Raw genomic sequence first — 27,509 nt, 5'->3', positions numbered from 1 at the left:
TGGAATGTTTGGCTTATAATATTTTTGATACTGTTAATTTTATTTTATCTGCTGTTGTTTTATTTTTTCTGCGTTGTTGGGTTGGTTTTTAATTCTTCCAATTAGGATTTTTTTTTCTTCACGTTGTTTGTTCTTGTTTTTTTTTAGTTTTATCTGGCTCGTATACTTCGTGTATTTGCTCAGAAAATGTTAACATGTTTCTTAGAGACTTTTTCTTATAGCGTTGAAAAAGGGAAGCTGTTGACCTCCCGAATATCCGTTTTATTTCATCCAGTATTTTTGTTGACCTTATAAAACCCCATTTTCGCTTTTCTTCTGTTTCTTTTATTCTTGTGATGGTAGGCCAATGGGGTTTACGAAGCTAAAAGAAAAATCTATGAACATAGTGCTTTAAAGTTGTTAAAAAAGCTAAGATGGATCCAAGAGGGCAAAAGGGTTTTTATTTTGATTTCCTTGATACTTTAACGTATAGAGAGGAATTTGCACAGCCTCATGTTGGAAAACAAACAAGTTGATAAAACGCTTGGTCAAGATACAATTTAATTGTCTTGTTTGATTCAACAACTCAATAACAAATAACTATTCCAGGTCATTGCGAAAGCTTATTCGAGCCTTCCCAGAAATCCCTCAACAAAGTGCCTATGTCATATTCAATGCCATGATTGGTTTCATTATGTTTCACGTTCGAAGCTCGTTTGAAGGCTCACAGGAATCCATAAATCAGGCTTTGACTTTGATTGAACAAATCTCAAGATATATTCAAGGTGTTCATTTGAAAGACTTGAAGCAGATACTGAGAAAGGAGCAGTGTGATATGGCTTTGGTGTTGTTTGCCAATGTCCCTGCCGCCAAGAAAATTGTTGTTCATGGACCTCAAGGTCCTGATTCTGGTGGTATTCCATCCCAGTTCCCAGTCCAAGAGGACACACAGTTTTCTCAAATTCTCCAGGTAAGTAAGAATTAAATAGCTGTGCGTTAGAAGTGATGAATCCACTTGCTAAATGACTGAATCTGAGTACATTGTTCATTTGTTTCTCTTCTTTTCTATGTTACAAACAAATTTCAGGTCGAAGTCCATTTATCATTGTTCCAAAACAAAAGATCGTATCTGGCATTTTCAATTGACTTTATAGGAAATAGAAAATATTGTTTAAAATCTTTGCAAAAATTGTACCATTCTTGTAATTCAATTGACAAAATTAATCTAAAATTAGTGTCTAAAAATTAATGTATTTACCTAAATAATGTTCCTTCATGTAATGAAGCCCAAGACATGTGCATCTTGAAGTATTTCTCAACAACTGAACTATAATCATCGAATATTGATGTTGCTGTACTTAGCGCTCGAAAATTTAATTACAAGTTAAAGAATACTCTTTTAATTTCTCATAAGAGTTTCAATGCAATATTTTGGGTTTGATATTCAGTTTGGAGCAAGGCACTGTCGGACTTAATTTGCACAAATTTTGCGGTAGTCTACTAAATTAAGGTCAATACAACTACTTTTGCACCTTAAACAATTAGGCTTGGGATCTTAATCCCAAATTAGGCTTGGGATCTTAATCTTAGATGGCTGGCTTAATTTAATTGTCATTTGAAGCTAACTTACCTATAAATATTATGTTTTACAGTGTCCGGTGTATTCTCCCTCCCAGAATATTACCCACGGAAAATTCCGCCCACCGCGCAAAATTCCTTCAGGAAAATTCTCCCCAAATGTAAAATTAAGCAATTAAAGAACCAAACAGTTGTAGTTAAGCAGTGCAAAATGGAACAGTTCGTGGTAACGAACTGTAATTAAGGAGCGACGTAGGGCAATAATAATCAAAAGTCTAAAAAAGGAGTTTTTACAGTATATAATACATCAAAAGAATTGGATTTTTGTGCTGATTCCAAATATATAGGGTCCATCGCGTTTTACTGGTACACTACAAACCTGAAGAAGTTGGCCTGATTTCTGAAAATGGGCAAAACACCCCCAATAAGGCAAGTCATCCTACTGAAAATCAAACCATTAGATTCCAGTGATAACTTTACTGTGGAGGATATCTCTTATCTACAAAACTACAAAATTTTGCTTTTTTTTTCAGAATAAAGATCACCGATGCGTGTTTATTTAATTTTTTATGGGAGATTGTGTTGAACCGACAGTCCTAAAATATCAGGAGAGGGCTTATTCGAACGGAAATTACTAGAGCCCTTTTAAATTGACCAAAATGGTTGTGCCACGTGAAAAAGGCGTTTTCTGCCATTTTGTGGCACCGGACTACGACTTTGCCCCATGGAGGTCCAATTTGCTCTCGAATCATCATTCTGAGATGTTCAATTAATTTAAAAGTATAAAAAACATGTATATTGAGTTTCCCAGTTGTTGAGGAAGTAATGCCGTACGGTTGCGTGTTTGTTCCTGAAAATTCGCGTAGTCCATATACAAGTAAAGGTACTTTGGACGGGAAAACCTTCTGATATACATCTATAGACGATATCCAATACTTATTTGTGAACTGACCTTGATGGCTTTTTGAAAGCATTCTTTTTCTTAAATTATTGCTTGATTATTTGGAATAAGTAGCTCTGTCAATTCTAAATTTTTCTTGTTTCTATCTTAGAGTTTAAGTACGGGTTATCAAAAATAAATTGGGAAACAAAATGCTTCTTAAAGGTACTTCAGACTGAAAACTTTTTGGATGTAGGGAGAGTGTTGTACCTTTGGCCATTTAAAAAAAAAAATGTTTTTATGACAACTGTATTTGAATATGAAATGATTTACTGTATTCATGACAAACTTTAGTTCTTGATACACACATATAATATGTGGAACCTATATTGCATTAATTTTTTTAGAGTAAATATAGGTCACAAAAATATACGTTAACTGGTCAAAGGTACAACGTAGGTCATGTATCTCTGACCACTCTATGTTGTACCCCTGACCACTTACATAAATAAGTACAAAAATTAAAAGGAACTTTTTCACAACTTTTTTTTATTTTTAGCAAATATCAACTATTCTAAATTAAGTATTGACAAATCAATTTCGAACCGCAGATGTTCCGTTTGACGAGCAGTCCCACAGGTTTTCACTAGAACTGGAAGTTCCAATAAAATATCTGATTCATCAATGTGGTACTTCTTTTGATCAGTCTTTACAAATCTATCACCTAGTTTCTTTAGATATTTAATTTGTAATTCACTTTCATATAAGTCTATTACTTCTGCAACAAAATGTTTCACACTCCTTTTGCCAACCACCTTCACAACAACAAAATCGCCTTTAGAAATTTTATTTCTTTCAAAATTTTTCTGATCTTCCAAATCGGTCAAACCAACAAATTCTGTGTTATAATCTTCATTATCATCCATCACCAATTCAGTATCTGTGTCAGATTCAGATGTTGAATCGACCTGAAATAACTTTTTCGTTGCTTTCTCCTTTCGGCTCACTTGACCCACTTTTTTCTTTTTCATCTTCTGTTTCTCAATTTCTTCCTTTTCTGGAGTGTCAGTCAATATTCTTGACTTGCCTCTCTGCCTTCCTTTGGTAGCTTCTTTCCTGGGCCCTGCCTTTGGATGAGGCCTAATCATCTCTGGTGAAATGATTTCAGTGGCATTTATGGCCTTTTCAGTGGCATTTATGGATTTTCAGTAGCAGTCAGTGGCATTTGTGGCATTATGATGAATCAGTGACTTCCAAGGTTTCCTCATCATTCTGATTCAAACTTTCAGCGACAGGAAGTGGTCTGTTTGTTACAGTTGTAGATGAAAATTCATCTTCTGTGAAAATATTTTCATTTAGTGGCACTAATCCAGCTACTTTAAAGCCATTTACAATGTTAGTCGGGCAGAAGGCCTTCGCATATGCAAATCCAACTTAAGAAGCAACATCATATATTGTGATAGGCTTGCCAGAATTACCAAGTGTCAACATCCAATCATCTGCTGCCACGTTATAAAAGGTTTTGAAACGTCCAAAAACAGACCTGTCTAGGGAGTGCATTTTGTGACTGGTGTGGGGATGAAATGTTAATAAATGTATCCCAGAAGATTTTGCCAAAGTGATCGCTGGTATGGTCACATGACTCGTGGTTGTTCATCAGAAGAATCACTGGTGTAGCAGCAGTTGGCTTGACGTGCCTAATAAGGTGTTTCACAAACTCCAGGAATAAATTTTCATTTGACCACCCTGACTGATTTGCTGCTCCAATAGTGACTGGTGGTGCACCTATATGCATAAAGTCTTTAAAATTGACTCTGGGAAATGTTAACATTGTTGGAATGCTTATGCCAACAGCATTTATGGCGGCTATCATCGTAATATTAGCCCCTCTTTCACCAGACGTTATGCTTCCAATTTGTTTTAACCCCTTAGGAGACAATGTCTTGGGTGGTGTGTGAACCGTTGACAAACCCGTCTCATCAACATTCCAAATATCAGACGGCTGAAAATCTTAGAGGTTCAGAACATTCTTGTAATTATTAAAGACAAGCTTCACAGCTTCATTGTTGAAAGCTGTCGACCTGGCGAGACTAGATGGCTCTGGTTTTCTTAATGAGAGTTCTTTGGAGAATTTTTTTCTGAAATCCCTTAGCCATTCTTTACCAGCCATTTTATTGTCATTCCATGATGGGGGATAATTCTTAGTATTGGCGGCCGCATACTGGTAAGCTAACTGCCGGACAATTTTTAAAGAAAGACCATACTGCATCATGGCTGCTTCCTTGACATAACTCGCAAGTAACTTTTCTTCTTCAGGACTGAAAACCTGTTTTACATTAAGGTTTCGTTCATAAGCAAATTTGGTCTCACCAGCTGTTTGAAACCTTTTCAAATGAAATATCAGTGTGGGCTTTTTCAAGTTGAAATGTCTCGCAGCTTCACCAATGCTCATTTTCCCAAAAAAATTTGTTGGACAGCTCTCTCCATGTCTTCCTTGTTGAGGGCAGGTCGTGTTTTCCCTGTTTTACTTCTCGGCATATTCCTTGAAATGAATAGGGTAAATACTCATGTAGAGACATTTCAGTGAATAAAAGTAATAAATTGGTATTAAAACACCTACACTTTTTCGATTCAAAATTTTTTTATTTACCCCTCCAGGCTTTTTTCTTAGAGATTTCTTTGCCTCTAAGCTAAATATCCTTGCCAATTTGTTGCAAAGTTATCTAGTCTACTCAAATAAAAAAAGGAGAAAGGGAAATTGGGATGCATTCCAAACCTAAATAAAGCCCATTCAAAATTATTTTGAAGACAGAAAGCAGTTGTTATAGAGTGTTTTTTAGATCCAATAGAAAATTAATGCTAGTTGATGAACCATCAGTCGTGCTTCAGCAAACCATTATAAATTTATCACTATTAAGTTATACCATTTTCATAGATCTATAACCAATATAAACATCGCTGAAGAAAAATTCCCCTTCGAAAAAAACATTGTGAGTTGACTTGCTGATGAATTAAATAGCCTAGTATATGAAAAATCCTAAGAAGGACGAACAAAACCTGCAAGTTTCTCAATTTAAGTCTCAGTGAATATAAATCATGTAAATGATGCTATATAATCGATCGTTTTTATTTACTTACTAACGCTTTTTTTTCTATCGTATAACAATATATTGTACCATTGACCGGTCAAAGGTACAATATTTATTGTGGTCAAAGGTACAATATACCCGCCATTATTTATAAAATATTTTCATTTAGTTATAGGTTATGAATTTCAGATTGAAATACTATGCTATCTATTTATTCCAAAGATGTAACTGTAATATAAAACAGTGAAAAGTAAATCAATATTAGTATAAAAAAGAGTATAATAAAAAATCTGTACACGAAAATACTTACTTTTAGAGATGGAAATGGATAAAAATTTCTTGAAAAATCTGCAAGCACGTTTTGACTTTCAAAACATATATCAGAGCTTCCTAGGGGCTGATACATATAACGACAAGTTTAACTGCCAAAATAAGTGCAAGATGGCAGCGCAACAAAAGGTGGTCAAAGGTACATGCCGGTCAGAGGTACAACACTTTCCCTATGCCTAGTGGACGTATTCTCGATCGCAATGGGTGAATCGGTATCATGTACTATAATTATCGGCACCGGTGTTACATATGGGGGAGGGCATCAACCCTTTCCCAATGTTTTCAGCCAGTTGGATAAAAAAAATAAGTCGATAAAAAAAATTCCTTATTATTTTTTATTAGAGCAAATGGATTGATGGAAATATGAAGTAAAACTAGTGAAAGAAGAACAGTCTCAGTTAGTATAGAAAAAAAATAAAGTAATTTCTACAGCAATATCACCGAAATCAGTTGGTGAAAATGACCAGCCAGTCAGTAAAATGTATTTCCTCTTCCCATGCCTATCGATGGTACCAGACTAAGTCCACGAGAAGTAGTGACTCATACTTCTTAGTCCCATTTTGCTATCTTTGTCTGGTTCCATCACAGGGCAACTGTATTTGGTACTAATATAATATTTTCAAATTATTTTCTTTAACCTTTATTTTACCTTGCTATGATAACTAAACCCCCAAGAACATGAAAAAACTTAAAATAAATGAAAATGTTATTATAGGGATATTCTGCACTATACATTTTGTGTATATTTTGAAATACAGGGAGAATATTCCTAAATTCCTTCTTTTCTTCATCATTTTTAATGTTTGTACATCTTCTTTAGCTGCTCAATTTCTTGTGAACGGGGAATTTCCCGTAGGAGGGGAGGATATTTTAGGGGGGGATACGCCTTTCACCATGTTTCGTTACTTAAGCATCTCATTTCGTTTTTACTTTAATCGGAAGAAAACATTAATGAAGTTAAATACTTTTACAAGTTTGAAAAAAATATTGACGTAATACTTCTATTTATGTTTTTTGAAAACCTCACCTTGGTAAGCTTTTTATGGGTTTCTCAAAAATTAAAAATTGCATTTAAGCCTTTAATTTAGAGCGTACAATGTGTATAAGGTATTCTTTCTTGCACTTTATCTACTCTCAATCTAAGAGAAGGAAGATATCTCTAAAATGAACTTTGAGCATTACTTTACGTGTAATGCATTTTTAATTTGATTTTTAAACATTTGTTCATTAAAAACATCGAAAACAAGAAACTTTAGCTTGTCCCAAAGTGAGAGGTCGTCAGCGCCATCTTATAATTATTACTTAGAACGTATACCATAGAGAACCTTTTCAAAAATGGAAACATCTTCGAAACTTTATTAGTAGAAAATTCAACGCCATCTAGTGCCATTATGAAAAAAAACTTTAGTTACGCTAAATATTTTAAATACGTAAACAAAACTTAAAAAGTGAATTATTCCATATCACACAAAAGCTTCTACAAAGATCTGGTAACATTCATCCTTTGATTTTGCTCTATATCTTAGAGTCTTGAGCTATTGTGAAAAAAAAATATTAATATTCGATCCAGATTGATTGACGTTGTTATGAGACATTGTTTTTTAAGATTTAGGAGACTAGGGAAGGGCTGCGAAAAAAAAAAAAAAAAAAAACAGGAAAAAACTGTACTTAAAAACCTTGCCAATGCCTTTAACTTTCATTCAGTTTTATTCAGTCCTACAACGGTGATTTTTTTCAAAACAATAACGAAAACAATAGTTTTTAAGCCATAACATTTCGGGTATGACACATCCCATACTGTTCCATCAGCAAAGTCTTAGTTTTTTTCAGTTTATTAGTTTATTAAGTTTCGTCTCGTTCATTGGATTCTGTCAATTTAACTCCCTCCAATTTGAAGACAAGAGGATAATGTAATTGAAGCTATTGCATATAAAAGTAACCTATTTATTCTATGTGCAAAGGTCCTTTATTGAAGATTGCTCCCTCAATTATTGGTGATAATTCATACTGACTTAAATTAAAAATGAAATGTATGAGTAATGGCGTCGAGACTTTGTAAAAAAATAAAAAATAGACAAATCCAGTTCAACGCTAGCATACAGATCAATTCCGGTTACTCTTTTTCCCTATCATCATTACTGGTTTCAAAACTTCCATTATTAATCCATTTGGCCGGAGGTACATCTTACTGTTTATAATTTGTAAGAGTCCGTAGCACCCTGTTAATCTCTAGTCCAAAGACAATCCTTTGACATATAGAACGAGTAGTCTACTTTAAGAGAACGTTTTTCCAATGAACAATCGTAGTTAGTTGGTTTGCGATGAGGGCAAGAGGGCTCTTTGCCATCAAAGAGGGCAAGAGGGCTATGTTTTTATTTTTATGTCTGTCATCCAACAGGCTCTTTGAATGGTTTTATCTATAAAACTTCAAAGCGAACTTTCATGAATAAAATGGACCTTCTTACAAGTTGTAATGATTTGTTGTAAAGTCTACTATGTTAATTTAGAAAATATTCTAATAATCCATGATAAAGTAAGGGAATGTCATTAGCTTTCTCAGGAATGAGAAAAGAAAATTTTGTATAAAATAAACCTCAGGTGGCCCTGATCTTTTTAGGGTCGATCAAGACCAGTGCAGATTGTAGAATCGAAGCACAGTTTTTGAGATGCGCAGATTAGTTTATTTTACAACAAGATTTATTTTATCAATTAATTACTTGATAAAATACTTCTGGTTCGGGTATAAATAGAATTACTAGCTTTGGGGGGATGGTGTCTACCCCATACAATAGACAAGAATTATCAGACGTATAATTTCTATCCATATACTCCTAGCTCCGGGGAGTGATTTTAATATCTTAATCTATTTTGAAGTAGCTTATAACCGAATTATTTCTTAATCTTTCCAATAACACTGTATCCAAATCTATAAAATAACAGTGGAAAAAGATCCAAAAGAAGAATTGTTGCTGATTTTACTATGCAACTCATCTTGAGGCTCAGGGAATGTTTTCGTGTACTTATGTGCTGGAGCACGTTCTGAAATGTATTTTAGATTGGAATTGGTCAATTTGGTTTCCAATAAAAATTCTTTCTATTTGATGGTAAAAAAGTTTTTAATTTTCTCATTATTCCTTTTGTTAGGGCGTATTTTCGCAACTATAAAGCTATAATTTGATCAGATAAGATACGATATTTATGATATAAAGATATTCAGGGTCAAAAACCAAAACAGTACAAACTTAAAAAAAAAAATTTGAAACCACAAAACACTTAAAACTGGCTAAAGAATGCAAAATTAAAAGGACATAATTAATAAATTATTCATTTACCATTATTTCATCAAATTCGGGATAAAATACACGCATATATATATATATATATATATATATATATATATATATATATATATATATATATATATATATATATATATATATATATATATATATATATACATATATATATACATATATATATATATATATATATACATATATATACATATACATATACATATATATATATATATATATATATATACATATATATATATATATATATATATATATATATATATATATATATATATATATATATATATATATATATATATATATATATATATATATATATATATATATATATATATATATAGATATATATATATATATATATATATATATATATATATATATATATATATATATATATATATATATATATATATATATATATATATATATATATATATATATATATATATATATATATATATATATATATATATATATATATATATATTATCCGTCGATTTTTGAATTAAAATGAAGTTCCCATCAAACCATGGCTAATTGGAGAAATAGGAAAGACAGATAGTCTGAGTAAGAGGCAAAACTGGCATAAGCTTTTTTTAGGATTGTACAAAAAAGCTTGATTTTACGCCGAGACCTTAAAGGTTCTTTCACCTTAAAGGTGAAAGTGGGCTTAATCAATTTGGCCGTAAACAGCTTATATTTAAGATTTGTCTATCACACTGACAGTTCTGCTGATAATAATCGAATAGCTCATGTTCAAACATCCTTGCGTATTAAATTAAGTTTTAATCTACTCCTTTTTAGGAATCTCTGGACTTCTTTGGTATTGACGAAGCAAGTCAGAAAGACTATCATCTTGTTGATCTTCGCACAAGTAAAATTCACAGCGATGCTAGTTTTGTCCGTGATGTCTACTCATTTAAGCGATCTCAGTATCCCCAGCTTGCACTGGTTCCGTTGCGACATGAAGAGGCTCATAATATTTTACAACTAGAGTCTTTTGAGTTGAAGCTTGGGGAGATAGGGAAAATCTTGATGATGACCTTATTGCTACAGAACAAGCAGCATAGACAGCAGCGAGCGATTTTCTTGCATGAAGAGCTTATGAAGCTACCAAGTTTTCCAAGGAAAGCACTGGAAGTTGATTTCAGCCTCTATGAGGGAGGAGATATTGGAAAGGTAAAGTCGTGTTAGCGGTAAAAAAAGTGGTGAAAAATTTTTTTTTTCTTTTCTGCCTTTTTATTTTCTTGTCTGATAAAGAATATCATTGCAACGGAGATGCATTCTAGGATCGTTTCTAGATTTTTATTCTTGGATAAGTCTACAATACCACTCAAAAATCATTTTACATTAGAACCTGGATGTAAAATCGCTTCAAACCAGTTTTCTGCTTATATAATTAGGCCTTTGACCATGATAATAACAATTGGACTTTAATAAGATAAAATTGGTATTAATAAAACTCAATCCGCAATCTTGAGTTGGCTATCGTTACAAGGCTGTGTCAAAGTTAGATTTAAAAATGTTTTGGAGAATATATTTTGTGGTGAGAAGTTGAACTACTTCACTGAATGTCATGCTCTATGAATATCTGATCATAGTTCAGTGTTAACTCGTCTACCTAATATGAAGAAGGGGGGAGGTTCGAGCTATAATGATGGTAGATTTTTCATAACAAATTTCTACTATTTTCTTTCAGAGTCTAAAGGTTTTCTTCATATTTTTTTGGTAAAACGGTAACTTGAGTGCAGTAGATAAAGGTAAAAAGTTAAGAGCTCCATGAATTCTTCCAACATAGTTTTTAAGAGTTGGATTGTGAGGAAAAATACCCTGCTCAAAAAATTGATCTAGTACATTTCTAGAACTAGTATAGCCACGGTTATAATCTTGAGAGGATTTAAGACACAAGTGTGAATGAGCTGCTAGAAAAAAAACGATAATAAGAATGATTGATTTATGACAATGCCTTGAGTTTTCCAAATTTAGGGAGGGATCCTTTTCCTTAGAGTCATTCCATGGCTAAGCCACCAGCATTTAGGGTAAATTTGGAGACTGATAAATAATGGAACCGTAAATGACACGAGTTCATGTGGCTCTACTTTTTCTTCATTATTATCATTATTATTCTTTTTTTCTCCTTATTATTTATCTCCTTATTATTCTTCTCCTTATTATCTACTTATTATTTATTATTATTTCTTCTCTTATGATTTCTTATTATTATACCTTTTCTTCTCCTAATTCTTTAATAGTTTGATAGGTTTATGCATAACGGGGTTGGATTTAATGTTTTTGTGAGCGTTTATTTTTTGTTTTATTGTCCTTTTTGTTGCCAGAGGATATGAGGCCCTTAGGTTTGAATATACTTTTTCCCAAAAAAGGATATAGTCCTAGTATTGTACTTTTTACTGACGGTAAAAGATGGTTTACGTCAAGCTTGAATCAGTGATTCTGAGTTTCTGAGTCAGATCCTAGCCAAAGTTAATGTGTAGGTTTTACAGCTTTTTTGTATTTATATATTGAAACAATTTGGTTTCCTCTAAAACGTTTAATAGAAATAGCCAATTATTATAATACATACTTTTGTTTTAGCTGGAAAACATGGATAACATGCCATGTTCATGATGGCTTTTTTGTGTTTTTTCTCTTTTTTTTGCTTTATTCTGGCCTTGAATCGCTGTTACTGTTTCATTGCTGTTGTTTGTATTTAAGGAGCTGCTTTCTATGGACTTCCTGCACAAGCTGCATTGGACTCGTCTTGTCTCTGACATATTTGAAGCAACAGCTGGCACTTTTGCCTCTTCAGGAGATATCCACATATTTCTCAACGTAGTAAACGGAGCACTGACTCTTCACGCTGAGACGGCAACAATGCTCAGAATGTGTTTGGCAGTTTACATAAATGCAGCCCTACAATTCAAAAATATATTTTCAATGAACGGGTAAGAACTTTTAGGTTCCTTTTATCAGGACATTTTTTTAGTAAATGTACAGTGAATTATTTTATATGCGTGCCTCTTTGTCCTCAGAATCTTGGGCACGGGAGAAAGGTAATTAAATAAGGCTTTTTTGGTCAACTTGAACGCTTTACTGCAAGCATCGCTGTTTTTGTAATCTCGGTCTTGTCTAAGGACAGTTTATCCGTATGTGATGATGTCACTCCTCTGTATCCCTTGATTGAGATTGATCAAAAGTATGGTTGACTTGACCGTGTAAGCAAAATGTGTTACTCATTAAGCTTTAGGCTTTGATGTCATTAAATAAAGTTAATGGGGCTCATTTAATTAGAAATTGAGACGGCTAGTGCCCTTTTTAATAGTCGAAAGTGATAGGAGGGTAAATAACCCCCCTCTCACGTCCGTCGTTTCCCCAAACATATCCAATCAAAATGTTCAGATAGCCATTTTGTTCAACGTAGTTGAAAGTTCGGGAAATTAGAACTGGAATCGAATGACGAGCTCTGCCTCTCCCAGACCTCGGTTTGCAACCCCCGACCCCAGTTTTCCCCTCAGCTGAAATGCCCCTCGTATTAAAATTAATATGGCACCGGGCATCAATAATAATCTGGTCCACTTTCGTAGTCTGGGTCTTTTACTTGAAGTTGACTTTACCTGTACGAGGGAGGAGATATTGGAAAGGTAAAGAGTCTTGGGAAGAATATTAGAAAGAATCAAGCAAAGACTCTTTTACTTGAGGTAGGTAAAAGAAGGTCGATTCTGAGGCTCTTTCACACTTAGTTTTGTAACCAGGTAAAAGATGTTACAGGGGATACTCTGGCAAAGTTATTGACAAGTTTTTGAGGCCTATAATCGGCATTGGAGGTGATACTCCCGCAAAGATTACTGTATATAACTTCAGGGTGGTAATGGACACCTTCCGTCTTCATTAGGTAGAAGGGCGTTTGTATATCCTCTGATGTTAAGTCTACATAAAAAGGAAAAGATTTGACACCATCAAAGCTGTGAAACAAAATCGGTATCCGTCGCGAACGAGCTCATGGAAGACTATTTTTTGCAATGTTTTGGAAAATTAACATTCATATTGAGTAGTGTAGGGATAAAGGTGGGTTTGTGTTTTAGGGTATAATTGCAAAAAAAGAAAATTAGTACACATTTATAAACAAAAGTTTTGCAGGATCCATTGTATTATTTCATAGTCGAACCTTGCTGTGTTCACATCATAATGATGGAATATTTTGAAATCAGAATGGTATCTGTAATGGAATATGACAATGAAGCTTTTGAAGGGGGGTTGAATCAACTTGAAAAAGAAACTCAAAATAAAGAAATATTTCTTCGCCCAAGAACCTGTCTCCATAGGATGGAAGACCGTTTTGTTAATGTGCTAGAGCTTAAGAGAAAATAAGGCAGAAAATTGTCATGTCCCTAGGAGCTGCATTACCTGAATTATAAATTTTTCCAGGACAATACGACTTTGCAAGTTTGGTAAAAAAAAATTATTTGCAAAAACTCAAATGTAAAAACTCAAACTCAGTTTATAAGAAAAAAGGGTGCTTCTTTGTTATATAGCACACACTCAAGAATTGAAGTTAGGTTAATCATAGTGATATATACCAAAATATGATGAAAATATAATAGTTTAGTAGCAAAATTAATGAAAGTAAAGCGAAGAACTATGGAAGAGGAGCTGCCCAGACTGTGTTACATTAAATACGTAACCTAAACTAGCCTAACCTAACCAAAATAACAACTAAATATTTAATTGAAATATAGCTACAATGTAGTTTCCCACCGAGCCGAAGCTAATTGTCTGATATAAAGACCATTGGAAACCGGTTATTGTCTCATGTTCGCGATATAAATTCTCGGGTTTTTGCTACTATAACAAGGAAGTACGGAAAAAAGATATAAATAAAACCAGCCTGAATGTAGGATTCAACCTGAATGGTAAAAATTTTACAAATAATCCAATGGTAATAAGGTAACTGAGCTCAGAAAGACAGATTTTAACCCTGGATCTGGAGGCACTCTGCTGTCCCATAGATGCCTATTAAAATAGAAGTGAGATTACAGCTAATAGGAAGTCCTCCCAAATGAATTTCACGCTTCAATGACAATGTGCCAGACGATTGTGGATTTCCAAGGGGAAAATCACTGACTGAAATGCTTCACCTTTTTTATCCTCTTTTCGGTAAGTTATTGCTAGACAATTATTGGTCTACCTTTTTTTATGCGACGAAGCAATTATTTCGAAAGGCTGCTTTATAATTTAGGTGGCAATCTGAAATGACCAGCGCACTTAATAGAACACTCGACACAACTACATTACAAACACAAAAAATAAGCAAAACCATACATAAGCCCTGTCAGCGGAGGAAAATACAGGGGCGTCAGGGTTTTGGCACGAGCACGGCTCTCTGTACCATAATAAAACTGTTCCAGACTATTTCAAAGCTAAGGCGAATCCTGTTGGTAATATTCATACTTGCATTCATGGGTCTGAGCCTTTTGGCATGGGTATATCAAAGCACACGTCTTTTGGAAGGTCAAAAGCTTAAATATTCAGGTTGGCCTATGTACAATCCTGCTGGAATGCTTTTTGTTATTCCGACTGCCCCTTATTTCGTCACTTGACCGATTGCAGTCACTTTTAATGTTGAAAACATTATAATTCAATCATTAAATGAATAGCTAGGTAGTAGAAATTCCAAAATGGTAAAAATTTTGAGTGGGCAGATTTTTTGTGAACCTTAGGGCTATCTGAGGGCTGGATTACGATCCTTAAAAGTCATAACCACATTAAATAAATCTGTACCAACCCCCCCCCCCCCCCGATATATTCAATAGAAAAAGTTTTTAATAGTAAATAGAAAACCAAATTATATTTTTTTTATAATTCGGAAAGTTTTCCAAATCAGTAAATATTTTAGCGTGTCTTTTGTTTATATAGGAAATTGTTTTATTCAATCATCAAAACTAATATCAATTCAGAATATTTTGTACTTCTAAGATATAATGCATATAATCAATGATGCTCAATAAAAGTCAATTTTTTTTATTTCTATGGTGCTCTTGTTCTCTTGATGCCCTGAGCATCAGCTTTCTCATTTTCGTGTTATTTGTTAATCTTTCCCTTACTGCCAATACATAGAAGGAAGTGACAGCGTAGCTTTTCAGGGATTTTTTATTGCACCCACCCTTTTTTACTTTTATGGTGTTCTTGCTCTCATGATCCCCTGAGCACCAGCTTTCTCATTTTCGTGTGATTTTTTAATCTTCCCCTTACTGCCATTACATAAAAGGAAGTGACCGCGTAGCTTTTTCAGATATTTTTTATTGCGCTCACCCTTTTTTACTTTTATGGTGTTCTTGCTCTCTTGATCCCCTGAGCACCAGCTTTCTCATTGTCTTGTGATTTTTTAATCTTACCCTTACTGCAAATACATATAAGGAAGTGACAGCTTAGCTTTTCAGGTATTTTTTATTGCACCCACCCTTTTTTACTTTTATGGTATTCTTGCTCTCTTGATCCCCTGAGCACCAGCTTTCTCATTTTCGTGTGATTTTTTAATCTTTCCCTTACTGCCAATACATAGAAGGAAGTGACAGCGTAGCTTTTTCAGATATTTTTAATTGCACCCACCCTTTTTTACTTTTTTGTTGTTCTTGATCTCTTGATCCACTGAGCACCAGCTTTCTCATTTTCGTGTGATTTTTTAATCTTACCATTACTGCAAATACATAGAAGGAAGTGACAGCTTAGATTTTTCAGATTTTTTATTGCACCCACCCTTTTTTACTTTTATGGTGTTCTTGCTCTCATGATCCCCTGAGCACCAGCTTTCTCCTTTTCGTGTGATTTGTTAATCTTCCCCTTACTGCCAATACATAGAAGGAAGTGACAGCGTAGCTTTTCAGATATTTTTTATTGCACCCACCATTTTTTACTTTTTTGGTGTTCTTGCTCTCTTGATCCCCTGAGCACCAGCTTTCTCATTTTCGTGTGATTTTTAATCTTTCCCTTACTGCCAATACATAGAAGGAAGTGACAGCGTAGCTTTTCAGATTTTCTATTGCACCCACCCTTTTTTACTTTATGGTGTTCTTGCTCTCCGATCCCCTGACACCAGCTTTCTCATTTTCATGTGATTTGTCAGTCTTGCCACCCAGTACATGAAGGTGACAGCGTAGCTTTTCAGATATTTTTATTGCACCCACCCTTTTTTACTTTTATGGTGCTCTTGCCTCTTGATCCTCTGAGCACCAGCTTTCTCATTTTCGTGTGATTTGTTAATCTTTCCCTTACTGCCAATACATAGAAGGAAGTGACAGCGTAGCTTTTTCCGATATTTTTATTGCACCCACCCTTTTTTACTTTTATGGTGCTCTTGCTCTCTTGATCCCCTGAGCACCAGCTTTCTCATTTTCGTGTGATTTTTAATCTTTCCCTTACTGCCAATACATAAAAGGAAGTGACAGCTTAGCTTTTTCGGATATTTTTATTGCACCCACCCGTTTTTACTTTTATGGTGTTCTTGCTCTCTTGATCCCCTGAGCACCAGCTTTCTAGTTTTCGTGTGATTTGTTAATCTTCCCCTTACTGCCATTACATAGAAGGAAGTGACAGCGTAGCTTTGTCAGATATTTTTATTGCACCCACCCTTTTTTACTTTTATGGTGCTCTTGCTCTCTTGGTCCCCTGAGCACCAGCTTTCTCATTTTCGTGTGATTTGTTAATCTTCCCCTTACTGCCATTACATAGAAGGAAGTGACAGCGTAGCTTTTCAGATATTTTTTATTGCACCCACCCTTTTTTACTTTTATGGTGCTCTTGCTCTCTTGATCCCCTGAGCACCAGCTTTCTCATTTTCGTGTGATTTTTAATCTTTCCCTTACTGCCAATACATAAAAGGAAGTGACAGCTTAGCTTTTTCGGATATTTTTTATTGCACCCACCCTTTTTTACTTTTATGGTGCTCTTGCTCTCATGATCCCCTGAGCAACAGCTTTCTCATTTTCGTGTGATTTGTTAATCTTGCCCTTACTGCCATTACATAGAAGGAAGTGACAGCGTAGCTTTTTCAGATATTTTTATTACACCCACCGTTTTTTACTTTTATGGTGTTCTTGCTCTCATGATCCTCTGAGCACCAGCTTTCTCATTTTCGTGTGATTTGTTAATCTTACCCTTACTGCCAATACATAGAAGGAAGTGACAGCGTAGCTTTTTCAGATATTTTTTATTGCACCCACCGTTTTTTACTTTTATGGTGTTCTTGCTCTCATGATCCCCTGAGCACCAGCTTTCTCATTTTCGTGTGATTTGTTAATTTTTCCCTTACTGCCAATACATAGAAGGAAGTGACAGCGTAGCTTTTTCAGGTATTTTTTATTGCACCCACCCTTTTTTACTTTTATGGTACTCTTGCTCTCTTGATCCCCTGAGCACCAGCTTTCTCATTTTCGTGTGATTTGTTAATCTTTATCTTACTGCCAATACATAGAAGGAAGTGACCGCGTAGCTTTTTCAGATATTTTTTATTGCGCTCACCCTTTTTTACTTTTATGGTGCTCTTGCTCTCTTGATCCCCTGAGCACCAGCTTTCTCATTTTCTTGTGATTTGTTAATCTTTCCCTTACTGCCAATACATAGAAGGAAGTGACAGCGTAGCTTTTTCAGATATTTTTTATTGCACCCACCCTTTTTTACTTTTATGGTGTTCTTGCTCTCTTGATCCCCTGAGCACCAGCTTTCTCATTTTCGTGTAATTTGTTTATCTTTCTCTTACTGTCAATACGTAGCAGGAAATGACAGCGCAGCTTTTTCAGGTATTTTTTGATTACACCAACCCTTTTGAAGCTGTACAGTAATCATCCTTGGGATCGCTTGATTCGGCAAGCTATTGAATTCACCGCCCAGCAACTGTACATGCTTCATAGAAAGCCGTTCCTCCTTCAGCTACTTGGAGCCGCGGCACCCCTTTTATCTTACTCCACATCTGCTGACTACAATCAGGTTTGGTATCTTTATTTTAGAATATTCTTAAGGCTATATATTGTCACTTGCCGCCTGCTATGTTTCTGCTGACAAAACTTAGGGTTGGATTTTTTTTTTTTTTTTTTTTTTTTTATTCTTGGGGTTGATTTGCTATTACAAAATTGGACTTTGATTGTATTGTCTTGTGATGCTGTTATGTTGCAAAGTGATTCCTTTGACAATGCCTTAAATGGTTTCTGCCTATCATTCACAACAACAAGACTCAAAGTTTTTCGGTTAACTTAGAAAACTTCTAATTCAGCCTTGGACTCCATTAAGTCCAATAGAGTCCTTGGACTCTCAACATTAAGCGACGTTCCTAAGTCACCAGCTTTCTCAATATAAAGAACTAGAGACATGTAAGTATGTTGAAGGCTATTAAAAAGACTAATAATTAAGAACTGATCATTAACAAAATTATACATTAATTAGGAGATTTTCACGATGCCTCAAGTCCTACGGAAATATATTTGAAAATGTATGTACTAGTCTGAAAAAGTCTTTGTGAGTTAAGAAACTGAACTTGGGCAACTTAAATTGATTTCTTAATGACCGTTCAAAGAGTTTTTAAAAATACATCTAAAATACAACTGTGTATTGTACTCCCGATCATTAAATATCACCAAATAAACTGAAAAAAAATCACAGTAGCTAGGGTAAAAATTTTATTTTTTTAATTATAATTAAAATTTTATAGGTTTTTCGAATTTATTGTCGAAGTTAATTCGTTACAAAACAAACAGTTCGTTAACTATTTATTTGTTATGAAACAAAATAGGAACCTATAGAAAACCTGAATTCTGGGTGGTTTGTACGTAAGACTTAAAGTGACTCTCACGAGATTAACTTAATAAATAAAGCTAGAAACAAAAGCAGTGTATTAGATAGCATTTGAAACTCCAGATTTTTTTTTTTTTTTTTTTTTTTTTTTTTTTTAAATCAATATTATCAGTTTTAAAGGAGATAAACTCTGAGTTTCAACTTGTCAAAATAATGAAATATAGAACAGAAATAAGCAGTGCCCAAAAATAATGAAACAGAAAAAGTCAAGGGATTATTACATTATTCGGGGTGCTGGAGATTAAAGGGACAAAAGTTTCATCGTGCCTAGAATTTTCTGATGGATTGTTGGGAAATAGAATTATAATTAGAACTGATGAGAAGTATATGGAGCCTAAAAGATGGGGAAGGAATAGGAAATACTATTTCGGTTCAGGGATTTGAGGCTTTCAAAACGTAAATATTGACCAGTGCTGTTTTTTAGGAGTCTTGAGTTTATATTCGTTGAGCAGTTAGCTATTGAGAATTTTATTTTTGCGGTTTCTGTTGGTGCTAGATCATGCTGCAAAAGCACCCAATTTTTTTTTCAAAGAATCGTCTGTAAGAAAAGACGTAAATTGGTTGACCATAGTGGTAGAAGATGATTTTGAGACAGCCAATCTCGACCAAGGCCGTGTCCAGGGGGGTTGGTGGTGGTTAAGGGATTTGACCCCCCTCCCGAAATGTTCATCTGACTCGTAAAATTGTAACAAAAATGAATATATAAAAAAAAATTGTGCATTTTTGAGGCTGATCAGTTCTTTTAGTGTAAATACTTGCTCCGCGGTCAATCCTTTGTTTAATATTCCTTCAAGTTTGTATAATAAGCCAAAAAATAAGTCGAAGAAAGTTTTACATACCCCTCAGTATTATAACCTCACTAAAATTTGGCAAGCATAATCTTGAATAACATGAATAGATTAAACCATTGTTTAACTTAGCAGTATTTTACAAATAGTTTCGCCCCTACTTGGGACTAAGTCCCTAAAAGTTGTACTATTGTCTGAAGTGTGATAACTTAATATTGCCGTAATGGTGCCGTAAAATCCATTTTTGCCATAGTCGGAACTAGTCTTGTTTCTAGAATGAAGTCGCGTTAGACGTGTGATTATTTACCTTACGTTGTTTTGAAAAATGTCAATATTGACATGACTTGGCTATATTGACATTTTTACCATTTAACAGATTAGCCACAATAAATTTAGCAACATGACTTGGCTATATTGACATTTTTTAAAACAGCGTAAGGTAAATAATCAATTTATGATTATAATCAAATTTATTGTGGCTAATCTGTTAAATGGTAAAAATGTCGTTATAGCCAAGTTATATCAAGTTTAAAAAAAAAATGTCAATATAGCATTTTAGAAAAAATGTCAATATAGCCAAGTCATGTTGCAAAATTTTTTGTGGCTTATCTGTTAAATGGTAAAAATGTTAATTTAGCCAAGTCATGTCAAGTCAAGTCATTTTTAAAAAATGTCAATATAGCCAAGTCATGTCGCTAAATTGATTGTGGCTAATCTGTTAAATGGTAAAAATTTCAATATAGCCAAGTCTTGTCAAGTCAAGTCATTTAAAAAAAATGTCAATATAGCCAAGTCATGCTGCTAAATTTATTGTGGCTAATGTGTTAAATTGGAAAGATGTCAATATAGCCAAGTCATGTCAAGTCAAGTCTTTTTTTAAAAATGTCAATATAGCCAAGTCATTTTGCTAAATTTATTGTGGCTAATCTGTTAAATGGTATTAATGATTTTGAGCTGTTCCAGTTATTTCACTAGATGATTAATCCAGCAAAACCAAAACTACTTTTTTTCAGTTTTCCCTGCGTTTTGTTTTAAAGATTTGGTCAAATCGCCTCTAAACAAGTCATATATTTTGGGTACACTTTCTTTTTTGCTGATGTTTTTGTTTTTACGATGTTTGTTTCATTTGCTGTTTATTGGCACATCATTGTTAGTTAATTTTTTGTTCTTCTATTTTCCTCGCTTTCATTTGCAGTGCCCTGGTGATACCATGCGATTTTAGAGGAATAGGTAGCATATGAAGTTAGAGCAATACAAAATTTAGCTATCAACACACTGCATGTTGTTCGTAAAATTGCGTTCGTAAAATTGCTTTTGTTGCTAGTACATCTAAACTAGCAGCTGAGCCTGTTAGACGATTGAGATAAAGAATATATATAAATATATATAGAATATATATAAAAATAAGAATATATATATATATATATATATATATATATATATATATATATATATATATATATATATATATATATATATATATATATATATATATATATATATATATATATATATATATATATATATATATATATATATATATATATATATATATATATATATATATATATATATATATATATATATATATATATATATATATATTTATATTATATATATATATTTATATTATATATATATATTATATATATATATATATATATATATATATATATATATATATATATATATATATATATATATATATATATATATATATATATATATATATATATATATATATATATATATATATATATATATATATATATATATATATATATATATATATATATATATATATATATATGTATATATATATATATATAATATTTTTGGTCTAATTGTAACTGGTCTCTCCTACTTCATATACTGTAAATATACCTCTGCAATTTTGGCCAATGGATTAAAATTCATTAGAGATTTTTTTCAATTGCTGATGTATTTTCGAGGCAGTTTGAGATATGCTGTTTTGTTTTCAACGTGGTAATATAAAAAAGAAAACGGAAAATCTCATAGGTAGTGTAATCTTTTATAAAAGAAATAATGTTTAAAGAGAGTGGGAACATATAAGAGCTGGATCTTTAGTCATTAAAGATGGGGAAGACAGGGATTAAGAACTACTAGCGCCACTAACAGTGTAGCGTCCGCTGAATACATTAAAGAAGGTATAAAATTTAAAAGGAAATTTGATAATTGATATAATCAATCTCTAATTTGCAAAGTGAGCATTAACGAGTATTTTTGTTTTCAAGAATTATTTAAAGTTTCAATCCAGTCTACACAAAGCAGGTTTTTGTTAGCTTCTGAAAATCTTGACAGGCTAAGCAGGCTGGTAGACTGCAAGCTGACAGATTTTCATTTTCTTTTCCATCCTCTATATTTTAAAGTACCTTGAAAGACGAGTATGTCGTAGCTTGGGGTAGGCTAAAAGAAGGAACTAAGTCGTCACACGCAAGATGGCGTTGCCGGTTTTTCTTTTTGACAATAGTACGAGTTTTCACTCTTATGAGCTTCCGATGATCTTTGGTAATGATTAAGATTACTCCTAAACTTGTGTTTTTCTTATAGATTACTCCAAAGGATTTGTTTGATCTCCTTCTATCGCTGGAATTTAATACACCAGATCCACTTAAAATCTTAGACCTTGTTGGTGTCGACAAACCACTAAAGGCTTTGGACTTCTGCTACAGTGGAGAGCCAGACTTGACCTCAGTTCTGGAGTGTTTGAATTTGTGTACGCTTATCGTCAGTTACGCCCCTGATTCAAGAAGAGGTTATCAACTGCTTACTGTTATGAATTGTTTGATTCCATTGACGTTAGATCATTATCAGGGGAAGAAAGATTTGAAAGCTGAAAAAGAAGCAATTGTTACAATTGCAGTAGCTTTAAAAACAATTGTATTGAATGCTGAAGCACTTTCCAAGTAAGTAAAAACTAATGATAATAAACTTTAGCTCAGTTAAATCCAATTCAAACAGTGATAATATTCATAATTCAATTCGAATTAGAGGCGCAAGCCTGTTTTCGCAATATATTATTATTATTATTATTATAATTCAATTCAAACCTTAGAATTGGTGGGGTTATGTGGGGATGGCCTTTCACACAAAATTTGAATGGTAATTTGAATTAATTAATTCACTTGAGATTGAGTTAAGTCACTTGCGATATATATTTATTTAGAGTATTGAATTTTTCGTAGAGCAACGACCGGTGAAGAATTTGCTTGCTGAATTTGTGCTTCCTTTCTGCTGTGGTATTTCTGCTCTTGCTTATCAATCCCTTGACGCTTTCTAACGAAATTTGTGGGGGAGTAGCTACATGTTTTTAATTAGGTCTTAACCTCTAAAATTATGTTTTGTCATTTCTATGTAACACAAGAATATAACTTACGTTACCAACAAATGTCAAAACAGTCTGCAAGTGGAATTTGAATTTATGAAAAATTACAGCCCTCCCTGAAATATGCATTTAAATGCTCTGTTGATCTTGAGTGCTTTAGAGCCGAGGCTATATCCGTGGGAGGGGTAGGGGTTTTGACCCCCCCCCCCCCTTAAATATTTTTCCGACTCGTAAAAACGATACAAAAATGCAAATAAATAAATTCTTTATACGTTTTTCTAAGTTTTTCATGTAACCCCCCCCCCCCCGAGCAAAATCCTGGAAACGGCCCCGTTTACAGTCATTAAAAAAAGTGCAGACAACTTTTAAACTTAGGTCATTCGTGGTTGTCTCCGCCATTCAATAGACAATGCTCACTGCTTGTTTTTTTCAATTATTCGATAAATTTGCGCAAGGGTTTTACTACTCATAGCATAAAAGTCAAATGCAGCTTTTCAATTGAAGTTTTTTTCTGTCTATTTGTCAACACAATTCTTTGTTGATTTTAACATTGCTTCTGTTTAATTTACACCGAATGTTTCATAGCAATATTGAATTTTTCACGATAGCATCAAGTCATGGGCCAGATGGAAAAAAGTGTAAATAGAGATTATGATTACCAGTCTAGGAACCTTGAGAATATATCACTGGGGTCACTATGCTCACTATCCTTGCGGTATGGAGTTGCAAGTCCAGTATCCGCGGTACAGAAAAGAAATGAGAGATATCGGAGGCAGATTATTGGTGAAAGCACCTCTGAAATTGTCCGTCTTTGATAATAGGTTTTTTCTTACATATAATTGCCCCTATTTGTTTTTTTTCTGTTCTTCTCTGTTTTGGTTCTCTTTGTATTTGTCAGAATTTATTTGTTTGTTTTTTTTCTATTTTCTTTCTTTATACTCCATCAGTGTTGTATTTTACATTTATGGTATATTACATTACATTTAAGGATGTTAGAATACGTTTATTTAACAAACAAATTACATGAATAAATAATTTTCTAAACTGGCCGCCGGGTAGCAGGGCTCGATGTGTCGGCCAAAAACATAAAAAAAAAAATTGCCGAAATAACAAATAAAGAATATCAATAATGAAAAAAAAGACACACATGGTAGGAGATAACAGAGGAGGCCACCCCAGCGCGAGAACACCACAACAAATTTCATCCAAAAAACCAAATTCACCAATCCCAACATCCAGGCAAAAACAATTTTTTAAATATGTTTTTTCAAAGAAAATTGGCTCTTGAATCATGGGGACACATCTATTAAATTAAATTTATTTGCAATATGAGGGATCTGGTATCTGATTGAGAATCTAGCTCTTTCAGATTTATTTGGGGGAAGGCGATACTTCTTGGAGCGGACGTGGTGGGCAGGAGAAATGGGAGTCTCAATTATACCCAGATCATGGAAATAATTTGCCGAAGATTGGATATCATAATACCAAATTGCTGTATGCAGGTCTTTCAGTTGTTTGAGATTAAGTATATTGAGAAAAAGATATAAAGTTTGGGTTTCTGAAAGATTTTGAAGCCTCACTGGGCGAGGAACAAAAGTACCCAGGATTCTAACTGCCTTATTTTGAATTATCTGAAGAGGTTGGAGATGGACTATAAATGTGTTGAGGTATATTACAGGGCAATATTTAAAATATGATTCAATTAGAGAATGATATAAAATTTTAAGGATGGAAAAAGGAAGTACATGTTTCATTCTATGAATAAAACCTAAGTTATGGGCAAGTTTCAATCTCAAATAATCAGAATGCTTACGGAAAGATAAAAGCTCATCAAGAATAATCCCAAGGTAACGAAATGAATTTACTCTTTTTATCCTACTTTGATTTACAACTAACTCATCTATGGTAATTTTATCTACTGCCCGCTGTGACCGCCCAAAAATCATGAATTCAGTTTTAGAAAAGTTCGGAGCCAGGTAGTTATATGCAAACAATTTATTCCAAGAATTCATTGCCGTCACTATATTCTCAGCCAAGAAAGATGGGGTTTTAGCTTTTACTGTCATCGCCGTATCATCTGCAAAAATTACCGCTAAACTACTATCTTGGGGTAAACACCACGAAAGATCATTTATATAAATCAAAAATAGTAATGGCCCTAATACTGATCCCTGGGGGACTCCAACATCATCAATAACAATATGGCTTGACAGGTGCCCATTTACCTCTACCTGAATTTTTCGACCATGCAAGTAAGATTTTATTAGATCTAAGCCTTTACCTCTAATACCTGCATTATTAATTTTCTCCAATAAAATTTCATGGTTTAGCGTATCAAATGCCTTCTTTATATCATAGAAAAGAGTAGATACATGATTTTTATCATTGATGTTAAACATCTGTATTTCTTATACTCTGATTGGCTGAGAAGTTCAGACCGCGCAAGTATAAATAATTCAGGAGCTCCGTATTCTTCGTTTAGTTGTGTATCAAAGCTAGTTAAAGAAAGAGGGCAATAAATTTATACATACATACATACATACATAGCCACTGGGGTGCAATATTAAAAGGCTTGATGCTTAATTTTCGACATTTAATTGATGCCTGGTTCTACTTTTAGAAACTACGCCGGACCTCAGAGGAATTCTCCAGTAACGGAAGTCAAGTCAAATAATTCCTATAGGTATAGCAAGAAACATTCGGTTGCAGAGCTTGGAGACTTGGAGGCACATGCTCGTTTCTTAGGTAAAAACTTTTTTCCCGTTTCATATTCCTCATCTTTCTTTTAATATAGCGAGTAAAAATTGTTCTGTATCTTTTTACTGTTCCTCCTCATTAACCTAGTTTAAAAATAGCTTCTCTTGTCTTTATTTCAATACGAAAATTTTTAGTTATTTTAGACTCAACTTTTTGTGGTAAAGGAATAATAACTTGTAAACAATTGTCAAACAATGATGAACATATAGACCATTGTGGTGCTTGCCACCCATGGTACAGTTGCGGTGCTGTTATATCAACCGACTGAATTCTCTCTAGACGTAATATTTAAATAATATTTGTTGCAATTACCATAATGTAAATGTTTCATTTTGTCTTAATTTATTTGCCAAAGCTTGTCATTGTCAGTTTAGTCGTTTTAACAGTTTGTCATTATCACGTTGATCTTCTTTTCATCTGTTTTAATTTTGCTATACCTCGCAATTTGTGATAAAATTCTAATCATTAATCAACCATATACTTATTACGCAGGATATGGAAGGTATTGGTGAATAATCTGAAACATTTTGCAGTCATATTTTAGATCTTCTTTGTGAAAAATAGTTGATCCAGATGTGGGAGGTGTTGCGGACCGGTTTGTATGGGGGACATGTTGATTCAATGAACGCTTGTAAATAGAAGGATTGCTGTCTTCCAAAAAATATCACTGCGGTAAATTTCTATATAATACTGTTGCTATAAATATTGTTATAGCGACAAGGTTTTCTAAATTATTAGCTTTCTAAATTATATAGTTTTCGAAATTATTAGCGACAAAGTTTTCTAAATTATATAGTGCTCAAAATTAAAACAAAATTAAAACAAAAGTTTTCGTATATTTTGTGTTTAGAAAGCAACATTCATGTGAGAACAATATACCAATACTAAGGAAGATGTTTCAATTCTGTAATAGCCACATATATATATTATCTTTCACTAACCGAGACTCTATTGTTTATATTTGTCAACTGTTAATTTTAAGCGTTAATTTATTAATTATTCAATGAAGTGTTAATTTCTGTGGTAAGTTTGATTGAAGGCCTTTGCGTACTTATTGTTATATGGTTTAAAAGAATTTTATGGCCTGCTGATTAGCGGTTATTTAAATTTTACACTTCGTATTCGGAGGAAATAAAAAGTTTGAATTGAATTGAATAGGATTAGGGCTAGTCTGGGAGGATTTGACAAATTAGGGCATTTCTGCATGATGTTTTTTTTCTGGAAATATAATTGAATGGTAAAGAGGAATGTGTTATTTAGTTGCTTTCTATCTATCTTATTTTCTATGATGATGAACATGATAGTGAAACAATTGTTACCACTTTTATTAAGTTTTCTGAATCTATTTGTCACAAAGTCAGGTATGTTACAGGTGATCATGCAAGAGCTTGGGTTACTGGGGACAAAGACTTGGAGGAAAATGAAAACCTAAGGAATCAATTCAGACTTCCGCGATCTGTTCTCCTGTCTACAATCGCAGACTTTATTCCAACCGCAACTTTGCGGCTTAATGAAATCGCAAAGAAAACTCAAGATCAAAAAGTACCTGAACTCTTGGATACGAAGTGCCATGCAGTAAGTATGATGAAAAACAAATGACTGGGGATT

At 33.5% G+C, this 27,509-nt stretch overlaps 1 protein-coding gene across 2 annotated transcripts in view; it reads left to right on the top strand.

Annotated features, from left to right (window-relative positions):
- Positions 1-27,509, top strand: part of unc80 (unc80, NALCN channel complex subunit) — a 380,168-nt gene that overhangs the window by 278,854 nt on the left and 73,805 nt on the right. For both annotated transcript variants that reach the window (XM_089101793.1, XM_089101792.1), the window contains 7 exons: positions 589-949; positions 9,978-10,352; positions 11,886-12,115; positions 17,963-18,149; positions 22,370-22,725; positions 25,765-25,889; positions 27,274-27,476. In XM_089101793.1, coding sequence (XP_088957919.1) covers positions 589-949; positions 9,978-10,352; positions 11,886-12,115; positions 17,963-18,149; positions 22,370-22,725; positions 25,765-25,889; positions 27,274-27,476 — 1,837 coding nt within the window. The remainder of the gene's footprint in view (positions 1-588; positions 950-9,977; positions 10,353-11,885; positions 12,116-17,962; positions 18,150-22,369; positions 22,726-25,764; positions 25,890-27,273; positions 27,477-27,509) is intronic.

The sequence above is a fragment of the Artemia sp. Qi Xiang Cuo genome, chromosome 15 (genome assembly GCF_049724085.1).
Source record: "Artemia sp. Qi Xiang Cuo chromosome 15, ASM4972408v1, whole genome shotgun sequence".
Taxonomy (NCBI): Eukaryota; Metazoa; Arthropoda; class Branchiopoda; order Anostraca; family Artemiidae; genus Artemia; species Artemia sp. Qi Xiang Cuo.
The sequence above is the reverse complement of the archived record's forward strand: the minus strand, read 5'-3'. Positions and strand labels throughout refer to the sequence as shown.